This window comes from Sebastes umbrosus, chromosome 16 (genome assembly GCF_015220745.1).
Source record: "Sebastes umbrosus isolate fSebUmb1 chromosome 16, fSebUmb1.pri, whole genome shotgun sequence".
Taxonomy (NCBI): Eukaryota; Metazoa; Chordata; class Actinopteri; order Perciformes; family Sebastidae; genus Sebastes; species Sebastes umbrosus.
In genome coordinates, this window is record NC_051284.1 from 13,527,711 (window position 1) to 13,546,400 (window position 18,690).

General features: G+C 39.9%; 3 protein-coding genes across 20 annotated transcripts in view; 1 reads left to right on the top strand and 2 right to left on the bottom strand.

Annotated features, from left to right (window-relative positions):
• fsip1 (fibrous sheath interacting protein 1) overlaps positions 1–2,369 on the bottom strand; it is a 33,171-nt gene extending 30,802 nt beyond the window's left edge. For 10 of the 13 annotated variants that reach the window (XM_037796581.1, XM_037796580.1, XM_037796578.1 and 7 more), the window contains exons 1-6: positions 2,275–2,369; positions 1,998–2,168; positions 1,692–1,743; positions 412–581; positions 198–279; positions 17–109 (exon numbers count right to left, since the gene is read on the bottom strand). In XM_037796581.1, coding sequence (XP_037652509.1) covers positions 17–109; positions 198–279; positions 412–581; positions 1,692–1,743; positions 1,998–2,168; positions 2,275–2,277 — 571 coding nt within the window. In that variant the 5' untranslated portion in view covers positions 2,278–2,369. The other 3 variants (XM_037796573.1, XM_037796569.1, XM_037796571.1) reach the window with 3 other exon arrangements.
• The window catches only part of LOC119504473 (sushi domain-containing protein 6-like), a 41,968-nt gene extending 31,215 nt beyond the window's left edge, over positions 1–10,753 (top strand). The window contains exons 1-11 of one of the 6 annotated variants that reach the window (XM_037796564.1): positions 2,322–2,563; positions 2,979–3,050; positions 3,153–3,295; positions 4,579–4,770; positions 5,020–5,211; positions 5,595–5,786; positions 6,300–6,491; positions 7,437–7,631; positions 7,726–7,858; positions 7,964–8,355; positions 9,408–10,753. In XM_037796564.1, the coding sequence (XP_037652492.1) occupies positions 3,178–3,295; positions 4,579–4,770; positions 5,020–5,211; positions 5,595–5,786; positions 6,300–6,491; positions 7,437–7,631; positions 7,726–7,858; positions 7,964–8,355; positions 9,408–9,433 (1,632 nt within the window). In that variant the 5' untranslated portion in view covers positions 2,322–2,563; positions 2,979–3,050; positions 3,153–3,177 and the 3' untranslated portion in view covers positions 9,434–10,753. Of the gene's footprint in view, positions 1–2,087; positions 2,201–2,319; positions 2,564–2,978; positions 3,051–3,152; positions 3,296–4,578; positions 4,771–5,019; positions 5,212–5,594; positions 5,787–6,299; positions 6,492–7,436; positions 7,632–7,725; positions 7,859–7,963; positions 8,356–9,407 lie in introns of those variants that run through there. The other 5 variants (XM_037796565.1, XM_037796562.1, XM_037796563.1 and 2 more) reach the window with 5 other exon arrangements.
• A 229-nt stretch (positions 10,754–10,982) lies between these two features.
• Positions 10,983–16,714, bottom strand: LOC119504477 (sodium/bile acid cotransporter-like). Its single transcript, XM_037796582.1, has 6 exons — positions 16,585–16,714; positions 13,990–14,422; positions 13,658–13,862; positions 12,559–12,737; positions 11,707–11,906; positions 10,983–11,570 (listed from the first exon to the last, which is right to left on the bottom strand). Exons 2-6 carry the CDS (start codon positions 14,388–14,390, stop codon positions 11,512–11,514), a joined length of 1,044 nt encoding a protein of 347 aa, XP_037652510.1. The 5' UTR covers positions 14,391–14,422; positions 16,585–16,714; the 3' UTR covers positions 10,983–11,511.
• Between the last annotated feature and the right edge of the window lie 1,976 nt (positions 16,715–18,690).

Consider the following 18,690-nt stretch of genomic DNA (forward strand, 5'->3'; position numbering starts at 1 on the left):
ATTCTCACTAACTCACTTTGCTCCAAGTTCTGTCTGTCTCTGTTGTGCTCCCAGTCAGGAACCTGAGTTTCAAACACAGGCACAAAGTCGTCCTCCTCTTCTTCTGTTCCTTTGAGATAAAAAAATATATATATTTAAGATGTCTCACAGTGAATGTATGTAGTGTTGCTGGTCTGTATACTGTTTTCTATGCTTACCAGTGGGTGCTTCCAGAGCCAAAAACAACCTTGTGTTCATGGTTTCTTGGGCACATTCAGAGTGACCTTCAGGCTTATTCTGCTGCAGAAAAACACACAGTAAGCCTATTAACATCACATCATATATGTAATAAGCGTGAACACCTTTTTTTAGTCAAAAACAGTTTTAGTGAACCGGTAATGTAAGTGGAGTGAATGCAAAGACTGTGTCTACCAGAAGCTCTTGCCAGAGTTTTGCTTGAAGTTCTTTCCTTTGACACTTGACTTCCTTTTCTTTGCGGATCTTTGCAGACAGTATTTCATCAAGTCGTCTCATTTCCTCAATGGCCCTCTGTAGTTCGGCATCTTCCTTCTCTTCATCGGTAACTTCAATGTGACACTGACCTAAAAGATGCATAAATATTATATAGTGTGGTGTAACTTAAAGCAGCAGTGGGTAGAAATGGAGCAAATATGATTGAAAAAAAGTTATTTTTATAAAACGGTCACTATATCCTGACAGTAGTGCATGAGACAGATAATCTGAAAAAAAATCATGTGCCTCTGTGTCCCCCGGTGCTCCTTAAAACATCTGCAAGATTTCACAGACCGGATTAGAGCTGTTGATGTTAACCAATCAGAGCCGAGCTGGAGCCTTGCCGCCTCTGAGTAGCTGTCAATCACTCGCAACCTCTGATCAAACGGTCAATCTAGGCAGCTATTCTGTTACTGTAATGCTATTTTCTTGCATAAAATGTTTTCAGAAACATCTTGTAGGGTACTGTTTAGCTGTAAAATGAGGAGGTTTGTGACCCGGCAGCCATGTTGAGATCAGCTGAGGAAATAACAAGCACCGCCCACCAGCTGGAGCAAAGGATAAAAAAGAATATTGATTCGCTCAGCACTGCCTAGTTTGGCCGCTTGATTGGTGTTCACGAGTGATTGACAGCTGCCTCCGTTGAATGAACAGCCAATAGGAGCGCTCTCTCTCTCTCTGAAATGACCTGGGATTGGCCAAAGTCTCCTGTCAGGGGCTAGATTTTCTTAAGCCTGAAAACAGCCATGAGGAGGTGCAGAAGTCTAGTTATCTCTCACAATACTTGAGTTACAATATGCTGAAAGGTTATTATGGAGTTTATGCCCAATGATCCCAAAAATATTGTAACTTCTTACATGTATAAATCACCCGGGTCGGTGTCCCATGCGCGCCCGCACTAGGATCAGCAGTGATTCATGGAGAGACCTTCGTCTGGTCAGTTAACATTACTGCCAAGCAGGTGAAATATAGAGTGATATTGTGGTTTTAGCTGACGTGTGTCGACTCACTGTTTTGAACGTTGCTCGTTCATGTCTATTTAGAGCGAGCACAGGCGCGAGCCCAACGCTGACTTCCGTTGACTTAATGGCCACAGGTGTCGCTGTTAACAAGCATTTCTGATTCTTACAAACAGTCCCTTTAATTAAAACTTTATCATCCTAAAACTGAGTCTATAGCTACGCCATTTGAACACTTACTTTTGTCAGGATCTCTGGCTGAGGAGTTGATTATAGTTTCTTCAGAGCTGCTCTGGATCTACAGGAAATTGTTTATAAAGTTATTGGAAATGATCCAATTTTGTCAGTTAATAGATAGATGGATAGATAGATAGATAGATAGATAGTAACTTTATTGATCCCGAGGGAAATTCAAGTTCACACTTCCATAGTGCAAAACATGTTAGTAAAAAGGCAGTAAAAAAGTTAGTAGTGCAAAGTACAGGATTTCCTGAGTCTGTCATCATGAATCATGAATGTTGTAATGCCAATGTATCACTTAATTACCTGAATATCAGCAGCATCGCTGGTCAAAACAACAAGGGAAAAGGGAGCTGTAGGACCACTTCTGTCACTATGAGGCAACGACACACATCTACCTGTTTGCTCAATCGATGCAGGTCGAGAAATGTCGTCTAAACCACCTCTGATAATTTCCATAGTGTGATTTATCTTAAGCTGAATTTCAAGAAGAAAAACGACCAAAAAAGGTATTTACTTATTATTAATGTCGACTAAGTAAAAACCCGCTCATCAACAGAAACCTTCCACAGTTTGTCCGCACCATTTATTTGTTGGTAACTATGGACGCAAACACTCCCGGATGTTGTAACTATGGAAATGTGCATTTGTTACTATGACCACCGGAGGAGATCGAGGCAGCGCAGCTGATGGATGCTTCAATCGATGCAGCTAGCAGCTAGCGCATAGCGGGTAACAAGCTAGCCTATAGGGAGCTAGCTAGCTGTAGCAGTACCTCGTTAAATCATCGTCGTCGATGTAGCGGAGATATTGTTGATAAATGTCTACAGTGTGAGGAAACGAGGGTGGAGGATTGGAGGCAGTGTTTTGTGGTAGGTTACGCTTTTGTTCATGTCTAGCTAGCAAGCTAAGAAGGCTGTTATTGATGATCCCAGTGTAGCTAGCTAACCTAACAATGAAACCCAGCTAGGATGTGCTCTGTTGGATGTGAATGTGGTAGCTTGTTATCATCAACATGATATAGTCGGTATGTAACTGCTGTTTTTGTTTTCTCTGTATTATCAAACGTGGCTAGCTATCAGAGCTAATAAGAAGCACTGAAAATGGGTGTATCCTTCAGAACCAGAGTTATATTTAATATGTGGGAGATATAATCAGCTAAAGTCGTTTATAATTAGCTAAAGACATAAATAACGGTATTAAAATAGAGGAATTAGTGGTTTCTAATTAACACTAGCTTGGTATAAAATATTATACCATTATTGCTAGTTGTTTTTTTTCCTTCAGTTTTGTCATTGTACCACAATCACACCCATTTCGCTGGCAGCTGTCCAAGCTCTGCAGAGTACCTGCAACCAGGCAGGTGACAGCATATGGTCAAGGCTATTATGGGGGATTGCTTTTTTCCATCATGATATATAATACCTTTTTATTATTACATTATTTTTCTCATCATACCAGGTTGAGTTGACTCTGCAAGGGGAAGATGTGCAATGGAATGATAGAGTCAATATCAAAAGCCTTTTGGGCCCACACCTCAGCCACTAAACGGTCCTTCTTGTTGCTGCTGGTACTGACTGCAGTGTCCACTGGGCAAGGGTCAGGTAAGAGGCAATACAAATACACATATATACAATACAAAGTATTATGGATTATGTCTGTGTTGTGTTAACCTTTCTTTTCTCTGCTGAAGAAACAGTATCAAATCAACTTTGTCATGACACAGATCAAATGGGTGAATGTCAGGGAGTCCTGACACAGATAGGCTGTATTGCTGCGCTATCAACTGCCTCCTAACATTGATTTCAACACATGACCGTTTATCCCAGCGTATTTATCAACAATAGTACATCACTAATAAAACAGCCCTATAACTACCTGATATGTCAGTGCCATTGATGTGTTATTTTTTTTAGTATAGTTCACTAATGAAATATTTAATGTAACTACTGTACATATAATGAACTATTCTTAAAGCTAACAAGTTTTGGAATTCATTAAAGGCCACAGTACAGTAGACAAAACAAATAAGTCCAGAAGTAAAAAAAAAAAAAAAAACGAACATTGTGCTATAGACGAACTACACCACGGGCACATGACTTCACGTCACCACCACTAAGCTAAAGGCGGACTAGTGTTTGTTGTGATGACGTTTTGTTATTTAGCCACTAGTTAGCAACGGGTTTTGTTAAGACACGTAAAAACTTCAAAATTCACGAGTGGGGTTTTTGTTAACCACAGACCTTATATCAGGCATCTAAACCCAATCAAAAACCCATTGACTTCCAGATGAGGGAACCGGAAGTGCAAACATGTTAACTCAAATGAGTTAGCATTTTTAGGTCTTAGGTTTTAGGACTCATTTCTGCAGCACCCTATAGGAAAGGAAACACTAGAGACAGCACAGGTGCTGATACTGACCTGATTAAGTGGATATCCACCATGACACAGCCAATCCGCCTTAAATACAGTTTGTTTGTTGGTTGCTCTTTGCAGCCGTTAACATTTTGCTCCATGGCAGTGTATCTCAAAAACTAATGCTGTGAAATTAGTCATGGATATTCATGATCTCTAGGAGATTAATCCTACTGATTGTGGTGGCCCATTGACCTTAACTTCTTCACCACTCAGACCAAATCTTCAACTTCTTCACTGTATTGTAATGTTAATATAATAGGAGGACTGCCATGACACATTCTGAGCACATGTGGTGCCACCGCAAAGCCTTTCTAGTACAGATGGTTACTATAGGTCATTCTGTGTCTCTATCACTCTGGCTTCACTGGGTAACGTGTCAAACCAGGCTCAAAATATTTGTTGTATTAATTCTACTGAAAACCTGAGCGGTTTCACAGAATTTCTTCTTCTGTGTTCTTCTCTTTCCCAGGATGTGTGAGGCCGTACATGGTCCAGAACAGCTGGGTAAACCTCACAGAAACCAACAGGGGCTCGTTCCCTGTGGGCACAGTACTGCAATACAGCTGTGACCCTGGTTACCTGCCAGACGGACCCAGCATCCTCACCTGCAGCACACTGGGACGCTGGACCTCGGACCCTCCTCACTGTATACGCAGTGGTGGTAAGATATTTTTTTGTCCACCACTAATGAGGACTGTGTTGTGAGCAGCTAACCTGATTTAAAATCCTTCTCTCATGAGTAAAACCATCTTTATTTCCAGTTATTTTCACATTTAATCATGCGCCACTTCAGTCTCTGTAATGATTTTTAGCCAACGTTGCATACATATAAAACTAAACTAAAAAACACACAACACATTTTTTAAATTGGGCTGCTACTTTATATGTTGCATTTTTTCCCCCTCATCAGCATGTCTACCCCTCTCCAAACCCGAAAATGGAGGCTACACCTGCCACCCAACACCCTGCCGGATGTTTTCCCACGGCACTGTGATCGAATTCTTCTGTGATGAGGGCTTCGTTCTCAGTGGAGACTATAACTACCTGACCTGTCAGGATGGACAGTGGGACGGCCCCATGCAGATCAGTTGTGTGAGCCAAGGTTGGTCAGTCCTCAGTCTCAGATCTATACATTAGTCTTAAACACCCAACTGTCAATAAAATAATGCCCCAAATATTTGGATTTCGTGGATAAACCAGTCCACATAGAGATAGTCTTAATACTATCAACAGTCTCAGCTGTGGAAGTTCGTACTGTCTTCATTTAAACAGTCTTCAAAACAAATTTTTATGTTAAGCTCTTTTCTTATTTGAATTGTTATTAAAGTTCCTGTACTATTTTGAACTCTCTTTTATCTGTGCTAAACTCTGTTACCTGTTTTATCTTTACCTGTAAAGCTCAATGTAACATAAATGAAAGCCTATATTTGTTATTAAAAGCTATGTACGGATATTAACTGTACTTTTGACTGTCCCCTTTTTAAGGTTGTATAAGACCCTCTACAGTGCAACATAGCTCAACTAATCTGACAGACACCAATAGGAGCTTGTTCCCTGTGGGCACAGTACTGCAGTACAGCTGTGACCCTGGTTACCTGCCATCCGGACCCAGCATCCTCACCTGCACCCCACTGGGACGCTGGACCTCTGAACCTCCTCGCTGTATACGCAGTGACGGTAAAGACAAACCTCCTCATAGTACCGTCTGCATTTCTGACCCAGTTTACGCCTGGTATCAACATGTACTGTACCCTGAATGAACAGATAGTATCTGCTTTTGTATTATATTATTTTCAATTTCATTTTCAACCCTACTGTAAGTATTTCCTGTTTATATTTCGGTTTACGTCTGCGTTCTTAACATCTACAGTTTGTTTACATTAATAACGTTGATTTGGATTCAGCAAAAACAAGTTGAAGTGTTCCTGTAAATGCACTCAGGGTCTGTGATCACACAAACCAACTCCTCAGGAGGTCAGACAGATTTGTTCTTTAAATCAACATCCAGCAACTGCGAAAACAAAAATATTATGACCAACATGCTGCCCAGATTGAAGCATGCTCAGAATGTCCTTGGACAAACGGATACACCAAGAAGACACCTAGTGAAACAGCAGACAATACTAGAGTCTTCTGTATTTATTGTTTTGATTTCTGTATTTTTGACTGTTGTCCCTTTTTTTTTAAAAGGTTGTATAAGACCCTCTACGGTGCAGCATGGCTCAACTAATCTGACAGAAACCAACAGGAGCTCGTTCCCTGTGGGCACAGTACTGGAGTACCGCTGTGACCCTGGTTACGTGCCAGACGGACCCAGCATCATCACCTGCTCCGCACTGGGACACTGGTCCTCTGAACCTCCTCGCTGTATACGCAGTGACGGTAAAGACAAACCTCTTCAAGATATTTAGTTGTTTTTCATAATGTGAGCTCGTGGTAGCATGTAGAGGTTGAACAGAAGAGGCACGAGAATGGAGACTTAGGTAACTCTGTGTGTCATTTCGGATGTGTAACTACTAGGGCTGTCAAAATGAACGCAAAAATAACGCGTAATCGCAAATTTGTTTTAACGCCACTAATTTCTTTAAGGCATTAAAGCAATCGTTCTTCCGGAGGTTTTAGCTTGTCGGGAAGGAGGTTAAATAATGCTCCAAATTTACACAAAATGTTGGCGAGGAAAAACTGGCATGGCCATTTTCAAAGGGTTCCCTTGACCTCTGACCTCAAGATATGTGAATGAAAATGGGTTCTATGGGTACCCACGAGTCTCCCCTTTACAGACATGCCCACTTTATGATAATCACATGCGGTTTGGGGCAAGTCATAGTCAAGTCAGCACACTGACACACTGACAGCTGTTGTTGCCTGTTGGGCTGCAGTTTGCCATGTTATGATTTGAGCATATTTTTTATGTTAAATGCAGTACCTGTGAGGGTTTCTGGACAATAATTGTCATTGTTTTGTTTTGTTAATTGATTTCCAATAATAAATATATACATACATTTGCATAAAGCAGCATATTTGTCCACTCCCATGTTGATAAAAATATTAAATACTTGACAAATCTCCCTTTTAAGGTACATTTTGAACCGATATAAAATGTGTGATTAATTTACGATTAATCACGATTAACTATGGACAATCATGCGATTAATCTCGATTAAATATTTTAATCGATTGACAGCCCTAGTAATTACAGATCGACACAAAGTAGTTCCTGTCCTTCAAATATGATTCAAAACAGTTTAGCACTGATAGCTTAGCTTAAACAACATGCATCAGTGAAGTTGATGTATTTTTTTGTTTTCCTTTCTTTCCATGGGACAGTATGCCAGCCTCCATTTCAGCCAGAGAACGGGGGCTTCACCTGCCACCCCGCCTCATGCCAAAGACTTTCTCATGGCACTGTGATTGAGTATTTCTGTGATGAAGGCTATGTTCTGAAGGGAGACTATAAATACCTTACCTGTCAGTATGGAGAGTGGGACAGCCAAATGAAGCTCAGCTGCCTCATGGAGCAAGGTAAAAAAAATTAGATTACACATTTGGACAACTAGATAAATAATTACAGTAAGTTCTGTACACATAACTGTGTCAACTGTTGTCTTTCTCACAGACCGCAATCCATCTTTACCGTTAGGCATGCCCGCCTTGTCTATAGTGGCATCCACAGCCAGCTCGGTGGCCCTCATCCTGCTCCTGGTGGTGCTGTTTGTTCTTCTGCAGCCAAAACTCAAGTCCCTCCATCGGTGAGTCCGCCCTCAAAATACAGAACGTGCTTAACATTCAGGAAAATAGTCGTAGAAGTAACGAGTTGACATATTTTTAACTTTGTTGTGCTTCTCCACACCTAGACGTGATCAGGGCGTGTCCGGCCAGCCCGTGTCGATCATGGTGGAAGGAGTCCAGGTGACTCTGCCCTCGTATGAGGAGGCTGTGAACATCAGTGGAGCCTCAGCTCCCAGCTCTGAGTCTCGAGTCCAGATAGTGCTGTCTGAGGGTCAGCATGCCACGGCGCCAGAGGCTGGCCCCTCTAGGCCCTCTTCCCTCAAACAGCAGCAGTCAGAGATGGCTGTGGTCCACCCTGTGCCACCGTCCTCATCCTCCTCGTCACCCTCACCCTCATCCTCTACCTGGGTCCTGGAGCATGCAGGTGCTGCAGCTCCTTCATCCTCACGAAGAAGGCCGTCTGCAGGCAGCGACCAACACAGCTTGTCTCTGGACTCTGAGACAGACTACTCTGATGGTAAAGCCCTCTTCAAACACACTTTTACTTACTTTAAGGGCAGGTCTGTCTGCGTTCTTTTCTGGGTTTTTTTTCAAATGAAAACGCCCACTCATCCGTAAGCAAAAAACAGTGACAAGGGTTACCAAAGTTAGCTAATCAGTGACGTTATGAATCATGTGAACGCTAGCACTAGCTGAGTCAAAGTTAACTGTGCTAAGTTTTGGAAGTAACTGAAAGGGTTAGTTTGAATTTTTTGAAGCAGGGTTGTATGTATACTCCCACAATCTGAATGGTGAAATTACTGTTTTTGTGAATGTAGTCTGGTGTCTTTGAAGCGAGCGATATAACGGTTTCAGTTCCCTGTCGGAAAATGGCTATCTGACAGCGAAGTGAAGTGGCTGTGGACAGGAGCTGCAGAAAAGCGGGTTTTAACCACCTAAAAAAAACAATATCAGTTTAAGTGTGCGCTATTTAGCATATTTTCCCCATTTTACCTCGCCATCAGACAGCCCTTTCCAACAGGTAACTTTAGCTGTTATATCACTGTCTTCAAAGCCACCAGACTACATTCACAAAAACAGTAATTTTACCTCGCAGAACACGGGAGTTTCTGGTCTCACGCTGCCTCGATCGGTTAGTTTGTTTGTTTTATTGTGTGACTTTTGGATCCGAACTAACGTGGCGTCCACACAGCAGTACATTGCTTAGCTTCCATGCCAATACTCCTGTCTGCTTTTCCAAACTGGGAGCGTGCCGACCGCCATCTAAGCTACTGTATGTAAAGTTAATACACTGACTATAAGGATGTATATATACTGTATATATAGCAGCAGCATCATGCAGAAACCTACATCAGGTCATGTGGGAAAAAGTTTTTAGAGGGGCTCGGGGAAAAAAGTAGTTTGACGCCAAAACATACATACTTTTACGGAAATTTTAATGTTTGGATTTGAATACATAAGCAACACCACTAGGAAGCAACAGAATGATATAAAAACCTAAAAGAAATAATAATCTTGCCCGTTAAAATCCCCACTGTACTGATGCAAATGTTTGTCTGGTGTCTACAGACATGCCATTGCTGAAGGAGGCCTGAAAAATGCAGCAGCTTGTGGACACACCTGAGACAACCGGCGTTGCTACTGACCTGTACTGGTGAGCGGGATGCCTCTTGAGAGTTCGTCAACACAGACGAGGTCAACTAAAGCAGCTCTGAGTGAAGCTGTGGGTCACTCAGAAATAGTTCCTCGGTCCATCCCAAAGGAGAGCAGAGAAGGGATTCACATGTACATACATGCTTAAATTTTTTTATAGGAATTCCTACACTACGTATGTACGTCTAATGTCTGAAGCTCAGTTTGAGGCACCTCCTGAAGGAGTGTGTCTTAAAGGCTGGTGAAAAAAAAAAAAAAAAGACTGATGTATTTCAGTTGAACGGGCAAAGCTGCAAACTCATTTTGGGAGCTAATAATCTCTTCAGTGTCTTGTTTATTTTTTTCTTTAACCACATATCGCACCATTTGAGTCGCACATCGGCAAAGAATGCATGAAGTCCAGGTAATCTAGATTGTTGTCCAAGTCATGCATTGTCTTCAAAGATTTTTGTGATTATAAATCATTATTTAAGGTGTTATTAAATCATGACTCACATCATTCCACATGTCACTGTACAGTTTAAGGCTGCTTGTCCAACCTAGAGTTCACTCTGCTGCGTTTTTCATTGGATTGAGGGCAAACATTTTAAGAGACTTGTTGTTTCAGGTCTGCATTTACTACATTTCACCTTTGCAAAGCGTTCAGATGTATTCTCTTTATACTCATACCCTTGCCCCCCGATGGCCTTAGCTTTCCACTTCTATGCACAGGTATCTATAACATGTACAATAAGGAATTTTAAAAATGAATGTCAGTTAAATGCCTCCACTGCTTAGTGATATTATGTGTGGCTCTGTCTGACACATCACTTGTACACCAGAAAATATTATTCTCTTAATTTATTCAAGCTGCGTGGAAATTCCTGTTTAAATGTAAACAGGATAATTAAGATGTGTATTTTATTTATTTGTGTCCAGAACGCTGTTGATCAGCCATGGCTTCTTTTGATGCTTCCACAGCGCTTGGAAACTTTTAACTTCGCCGCTTCAGTTTTGATTCTACTGCAGGCACGTTACATGTGACACTGTAAATACGGTTGGGAAGCTCCAACACAAAAACGAGCAAGTGTACAGATTAGTGTAATGTCAGTGTTCACTTTGTTTGACCGTCCATTGGATTTACTTTTGGACTGAGGAATGGATGTTTTGTTTTGTGTGTTTTGTGAAGATGGTATTTTAATATATGTAAAAAGTTTTAAGTTAAGTTTACTCTGTATATACCATGCGGCCAATTTGATTAAATATTATTTGAGGTGTTAAAATTGGCTGTATCCTTCTTTTTCATTAGACCGCTTTAGAGCTGCAACGATAAAATAGACAACTATTTTGATAATCGATTAATTTGTTTGAGTCATTTTTAAGGAAAATACGTCACAATTCTTTGATTCCAGCTTCTTAAATGTGAATATTTTCTCGTTTCTTTACTCCTCTATGACAGTAAACTGAATATCTTTGAGTTGTGAATAAAACAAGACGTCTTTGGGAAACACTGATCGACATTTTACACCATTTTCTGACATTTCATAGACCAAACAGCTAATCGATTAATCAAGAAAATAATCAACATGTTAATCAACAATGAAAATAATCCTTAGTTGCACCCATAGACCGCTTTTCACATCTTCAAACACCTGAGATTGATCTAGTATTTAAGCATTAAATAACGTCCCAAAAGAGCAAGATTTTATAAACTCATTCATTCATTCTCAAGGTGTCAGTCATAAAATTAGCAGATTTCAGTCTTACACCAAATATTTTAAATACAAAATGTAATTTCTTTTAATCATTGACTTCCTACTTCAACAGGCACATTACCCGGAGTTAACATTGTATAGAACTGATTAGGTAAACAATAGTTAAAGTATTAGTGGTTGCATAAGCTTTAACAGTCTTTCTGTCAGTATCACAGGCCTGAGTGAAGAATATGCAGATGATGTGGAGACTGTGAGGGCACCGAATCGCCGCATCCTCAGCAGGTAGGATTCAGCTCTTCTTCGTTCACCTCTCCAGCACTGCGTTGTCATCTGCGACGCATTAATGGCTGCGCCTTCACCTCATTTCGTTTAACGTCAACACCGTCTGTGTAAGAGAAGGGTGATATTAGACTTCTGCTTTCTTTGGTCTCAATTCAAAAGAGTGCATTTGCTCATCTGACCCCTCCAGCCCTCCTCCCAGCCTCGCTCTACAAAAACACACAGGCAGCTGTGACATTTACCCTCAGCTGGTGGCTTGAACGCTTGGTAACATCTGAAGCAGAGGGTCAGCAGAAGGGCCTCGGTACACTGGAATGTGTAGTATATCAGAGGGAAGAGGAACATGGGTCCGATGACCTGAGGGGAAAAGGCCACTTTTAGGATGGCAACGCATAGCTGGATGTTTTGACACCCTGTTTCCATGGAGACTGTCCTGCTGCATCTAAAAAGAGATTAGTTTTGATGTTACATTATTTGGATTTCATACTCAAATGCACCAATTTTATGGCTACCAGAAGAAATAACATGATTACATGCAAAATGTAGTTAAAGTATCAAAAGTAAAAGTACTCATAAAACAGACAAATGGCTCCTGCAGGGTTTGACTAATACATATTATATTATTTGATTATTATTATTACTGATGCATTAATGTGTAAGTAGCTTTTTACTGTTATAACTTTACTTTTACTGTTGCTTAGTTTAATCTATAACTGCATCATATTTTATAAACCCATATAGTAGTACGTATAGTAACTATAAGCTCTCAGATAAATGTAGTGGAGTAATAAGCATAAGTTCCCCTGTAGTGTAGTGGAGTAGAAGTATAAAGTAGTATGAAATGGAAATAGTCAAGTAAACACCACTGGTCCCCAACCTGGGGGACGGGGTCCTCTAGGAGGTCCCCGATTAAACTGAGGGGTCACAAAAAATCTGCTTCACAAAATTATCTTAATTTCTCTCTCTAATTTATGCATTTTTCTCATGAAATACTACTAGATACTTTCAGCTCTTCAGGCTGCCAAAAAATCCTTAAATTAAACAAACCAAGAAAGCAACTCAAAGACGGGTACATCGAGCGTCTATTCACTTACCGTGGACTGAGTCTGCATATGACAGACATGACGTATCCCAGCGTGAAGCCAATCAGTGGCATCAGTGCAGCCACGACCAGAACGTCAAGCGTGAGAGCCATCCATATCACGTCTTTGATGGCGATACCAGACAGGCTGAACAATATGATGCCGGAGACAATCAGGATGCTGAGACCAGCCTGTCGAGAAAGTGAAAGCAAGAGTCAATTTATCTCCTCTAAATGGTACTTGAATCAACGGAACCTGCCAAAATAATAAATAAATGACTTGATAAATAAATAAATATGCCATTAAATGAACCAAAAATATGAAAAAATAAATGTAGGCATTCATTAATTGATCAAATGTGACATAAATTGCTTCTTTATTTATCTTTGTATAACTTCCCTTTTCTATCTACTCTTCCATTTAATTTTCCCTTTTATTTATTAATTTATTTATTTTTATTAAGTTTTAAATGTGTTTATTTTTTTTTTAATTTATTTTAACTTATTTTTAAATGTATTTATTCATTATTAAATTGTATGTAATTAATACAATTTATGAATTTATTTATTTCTGCATGATTTTAACCATAACCCTTTGCATTTCCTTCCCATATTTATTTCCCCAAACTTATTTATTTCTGTTTTCTTTTCTTTTTATATTTATTTATGCATTTCTGCCTCATTATACAAATGAGGGGGCTGTCATTAAACATGAGTCATGAGATCAGAGTGTGTAGATCAACCATATGCTAGTGAGTCATTTATTTATTTATTTATGTTGGCAGGTCCCGTCCTCCGTAGCATCTCAAGCACGAAACTTCTCTCTTCTTCCCTATTTCCAAATGTGGCAGACATCATCTGGAGGCTTAAGGTCTGCTCTTAGTTAGCATTAAATGACTACGGCTTCCTGTTTATTTAGAACACAAATTACGCCCCCGCCATGTGATGACTGGAAAACACAGTGAAAACAGTATGGCTGAATTCCATTTAGCTGCTTCAGTTTCAGGGTCCTGGTATTGTTTTCCTCTTCTGACAAGTCAAAGTGTCTGCCTGTGAAAAAGGGCTTTCTATAACAGGTTAGGTTTGTGTGAGGCACATTTCAAGAGTCTCACTTTTTTGACGACCGATGAGTAGTTTGGTTTGTAGTGATTGATGCCGATGCCGATTGCACAAGGCAGCAGGGTGAACGCGAGAGCAGAGATGATGCCGACGTACGGCACGGCGTTTTCCAGACCTGGGAAGCCTTGGCTGTAGATATAGAGCAGCAAAGGCATCAGACCCAGCGCCGCGATACAGGAGCAAGTGGTCATCACGATGCTGGGAGGACGTCACAGAGAGAAGAAGCATTATTAGACTGACGTGCCTAAAATGTTTTAAATTGTACATTTAAAACAAGGCTCTTGGAACATTTCTGTCAGGAATCAATACATCAGTGAGAGATTACCTGAGGTTCATGTCACCCTTCATGGCCAGGGAGAAAATGTTTGATAAGCTTCCTCCTGGACAGCAGCCACAGATGAGCACCGTCACCGCCTTGATGGGATCCATCTGTAGCACTTTGGCGAGAGAGAAAGCAGTCAAGGGCATGATGCCGAACTGGGCCAGCAGTGCGATGGCGACTCCTTTTGGCTTGAGGAGATGGGTCTTTATTTTGGAAATCTCCATCGTGCAGCCGAGGGATATCATGGTGATGAAGAGGATGACAATGGTGAAGAAGTCGATGGCTTTGTTTAGGGAGGCGGGGATGTTCAGGATGCCCATGCTTCCATTGCTAGAGACATTTCCCTCAGTGTAGTTGTTAGCTATTCCATCGTAGACTCCTGTCACATTCATTGTCGCGCTCATCTCAACACTGTTTATTGTGCAGCGGCTTTCACCTGTCACACAAAGGAATTACAGTATGAGACTCTTTTCATTAGACTTTTATACACATATATAAATGCAGCCACTTACATTTCAATTCAGTAATTGGTTTGGTAGTTTGACTACTTCTTTTACTACTTTTTTTATGCAATGCATCTAATATAACCGGCTTATAACTCACTCATAAACCCACTCATGCAACCTGCTAGTTGTAAACCTAGCAGGTTGCAGATGTCCAATTTAGGAGCTTTACAATCCCCCTAAACAAACAGTGCCTCCTATAATAGTCAAAACAGCAGTTTTAGCATTTGTGCTACCTGCAAGCAAAGATTGTTACAGCTGCAGTTTTTTTAATAGTTACTGTAGGTGTGTGCCCAAAAACAAAATGATTCAGAATATGTAACGTCATTGTTGATGAAGCTGACAATATTCCATATTTATTTATAACAAATTCCATGAAAAGACCAAAACCATCAACGCATCAATCCGTCTCCCAAGCCAACGGGTTCTCATCCCAACTCGTTATATACTGACACTTTGTCAGACCCCTCGGCGTCACTTTTCGGTCGCAGTGTTTAATGTTGTGAATTTAACAAAAACACTTGCTTAGGTTTAGGAAAGAACTGCATGGTTGGGCTTAAAACTACTACGTTTGTACAGTGAAAATGACATTGAACCTGGAGAACACGGGACACAAACGAACAGCTGATTGTTACGTGACGCACGTGGCACGAACAGCGGTGTGTGTGTTTGTTTTATTCACGTAAAGTTTTACAGCTAGATACAATACTAGTTTTAGTCCAACCCAGTCTGCTTTTCATGGTCTACAGATTTGCTCTTTTGAATTTCAGACAAAAATTCCATCATATCAATGATCAGTGTGGAATGTAAACACCATGTAAACGCCAGTAGTTGTCAGACCTCAGTCAAAGTCCAGTCTCTAACATTGATCAGCCTGCAGAAGTAGACAACAAGTGTTTCGCTTGTTGTTGCTTCATTTGAATGTTTGACGTATACTGTCCAGGATGAGCTGTTTTTCCATTTAATCTGCTGAAAGAGTAAAGTTTCTCTGACCTCATTAAATCTCAGTTTTAAGCTGTGTTGGTATGAGTCATCACACCTGGAAGCCAGTTGCAGCTTAAACAAGTGTGTTGTGGAAAGTTGAAGCCTTCATACTTTTCAGAGACATTTTATGTCAACAGTTAAACTTTTGAAATAAATGATTTTTAACTAGGTAATTTATTTATTTTGTGGAAAAACCAAATCAGATGCAAATTCGTATTCCAAACAGTATTTTTTGTATGTGTGGAGGGAATCTCTAAGAAAACTTAGTGTAGATTTTAGCGGTACTGCAAAAGAAAATAAACCCTTTGGTTTAAAAAACATTTTCCCCATCAAAATCTGACATTATGTATTTCTCCTGTAATACTAAACCAACCACTCAGCTATTTTCCTCTGTCTGTTTGTTCATAATTTTGCTGTTAAAGCCACACTTTTACACAATACAATCATTTCTCCTATCTAAAGCAGTCAATGTTTTGATCTAAAATGATTGATATAATGTAATGTAATATTGTAACTGCAACCTCAGATTGAGGCCTTTAAAACATCTGCAAATACTTAAAACAACAGATCAAAAAAACTAATTAAAAAACTGACTTATTTTATAATTGTATTACAATCAACACATTTCCTACAGAGACAGCTGACAACAGTTAAGTTGTCCAGTTATTGTCTTTGAAGCCCGATACAACATCTGCCTTCATGCCTGAATTAATAATAAACATACTTATAGAGCCATATTTTTGCACTGCGTGACATATTATCTTGTTACAACACACATGGCAAAATGTAGTGTAGTTTAAAACAACTCCATACCTGCATTTTGATATGTGACTACTAATCATCAGAGGAATAATTGCACTGGCCATGCTCATTGTAAAGAAGGAATTTATCACACAATGCAACTTAATAGTTTTTGAATAGCACTATAAATTCTACGGCAGAGGGACGAACAGGCTGTATCTCAACAGTACACAATACTTAAATTATTTTAATCATTTTTGGTCTTTTCGTGGAAATTGACGCTGATAATATAAGAATAAAATAGTGGCTTTTACCCTTTAAAAGTAAAGATATCCTAAAGATAGACTAAGAAATAAAGGCACTTTCTTACCTTAATTTAAGTCCAGCTTCTGTAACTTGGCTGTGCTCACTCCCACTCTTGTTTCCATCTCTGGGTACATTCTTGTGCCTAACTCCTTTTCTCTGTTTGGACCCCCTGCCCGCCCCTCTGTGTCACATGATGGGGCTTATAGTACCATGGTAGGTGTAAACACAACTCCAGAAGAAAACCATCCGTTCAACTCCTTGAACAGCTGCTTTCATTTCATTTGTTAAATTCTAGTAAACCCAGCTTTTACGCCAGTTACTGGAAGTTGCTCCCCTAGTTTCTGTTTTTCAGGGCACCGTGGGAAAGTGTGCCGTCGGTGGGCTCGATAATGTGGAAAGAATGGAATTGCTTCTGTACCTCTAAAGAGGCACTTTATTCATTTGGCCTCACTTGCATGTGTAAACAGACCCTCAATTAATATTATGCAACCAGGCGGAAGATCCAGTTTGCCTGGCAAAGTTATCAGTCTTTTCAAAAGGGGCCCTCTCTCACTGTGAGATTTGGCTGCTTTGTACACCAAAACCTTTTATTTACAACTCACACAGCTGATCAGATGTGTTAGACAAGGCTCAAATGTTGTTGCCTTGATATCTGAAGCATGATAGAGATTACAAAGTTGAAGGGGCCATATGTTAAAATCTCAATGCACCTCACGTGCTGATGTTCGGTGGAATCTCTTACAGGAACAACAGCTGAAGTTATTTTGCTTCTTCCACAAACATAGAAGTCTTGATCAAACAACCTTATACAACAAAACATGATACAACATGTTATTGAACTTGCCATATAAATGAAAACGGGTGTTGTTTAAGGTTTTGGGAGGCACTGAGGATGATTTAAGTACTTAACGGAGCTAAATATGAAATTAAGAGCATATCTATTGTCTCCACATGGCTATCAAAGAACGTATATTGCCAAGAAGTGAAAGTCAATTGTTCATTCCATTGCAACATCAGCACCCAGCAGCAAAGCTACGCCTCCGCCATTTTGGACTGAAAGCGACTGGACGCCAGTAAAAATATCCGCCTAAAGAGTGTCGCACAAAAGTAAATCAAAATTATTTCTATTTTATTGTCATATTCTATCGAAATGGCCTGTGTTGAATAATTAAATATTATATATATAATAAGCGTTTTCAGTCCAAAATGGCGGCAGTGGCTGTTGTCAAAAAAATCCCCTCGTCTCTTTGCTAAAATGCACTAAAAGCTTGCGCAGCCAGCCCGGCTATGTCAACAAAATAAGGAGAAGCTCTGATTACAACACACGCAGAGGGAGAGTGACTTCATTCTCTGCTCAGGTAGACATTACTCCTCTATATCGTTACATAGCAAATAGTTGTTTGCAGAGATGGGGACTTGGACTCAAGTTGCGCTTAAGTTGCACACACAGTGACTTAAGACTTGACTTCGACTGGCAAAAAAATAACATGTGAGCATCTCTGGGTTTGAGGAATATGTTAAACAGTAGATTATAAGGTGTCATTAGTTGGAGACCCAGTGTAATTATACAATACAGTTATACTCTAACTGTTGTTGAAAGATAGGTTATAGTTATTATTGAATGCCTAATAATGTTAGCAATATTTTCCTGTTACCCTGCGTAACGTTAGTCTATATCCATTTTTAGTGGCAAAATACAGTTATTTACTTTAAAGGAAAGATTTTTTTTTTTTTTTTTTCATATTGCATTGCAATAGCCAGTTTAAAGTGATCATATACCAAACAACTAATCAATGCTGATATTGTATGCTAATAGATAAAGGAGTGACGATGCCGTACGTGCTTTGAATCCCTCAGATATAGCTGTGCCGTGTTCTAAGTAGACCGGATGACATGCAGCAGATGATAGAATGCTCATTAAAACCGTAAGACACTCGACACTTGACTTGCATAAAATGACTTGTGAGCATCTCTGGTCGTTTGGTCTGCTATATCAATTCTCTGAATATTGAATAGAGAACCTTTAAAAAGCAATGTATAATTCTATGTATTTATAAAAAATATTTCCATATAATAAATATCACCATCTAAACCTGAGCTGAATTGTAAACTGGAAGTAAGACAAGAAGAAAAAATGGGGACGAAGATCATTTACAGACCTGTTGTTGAA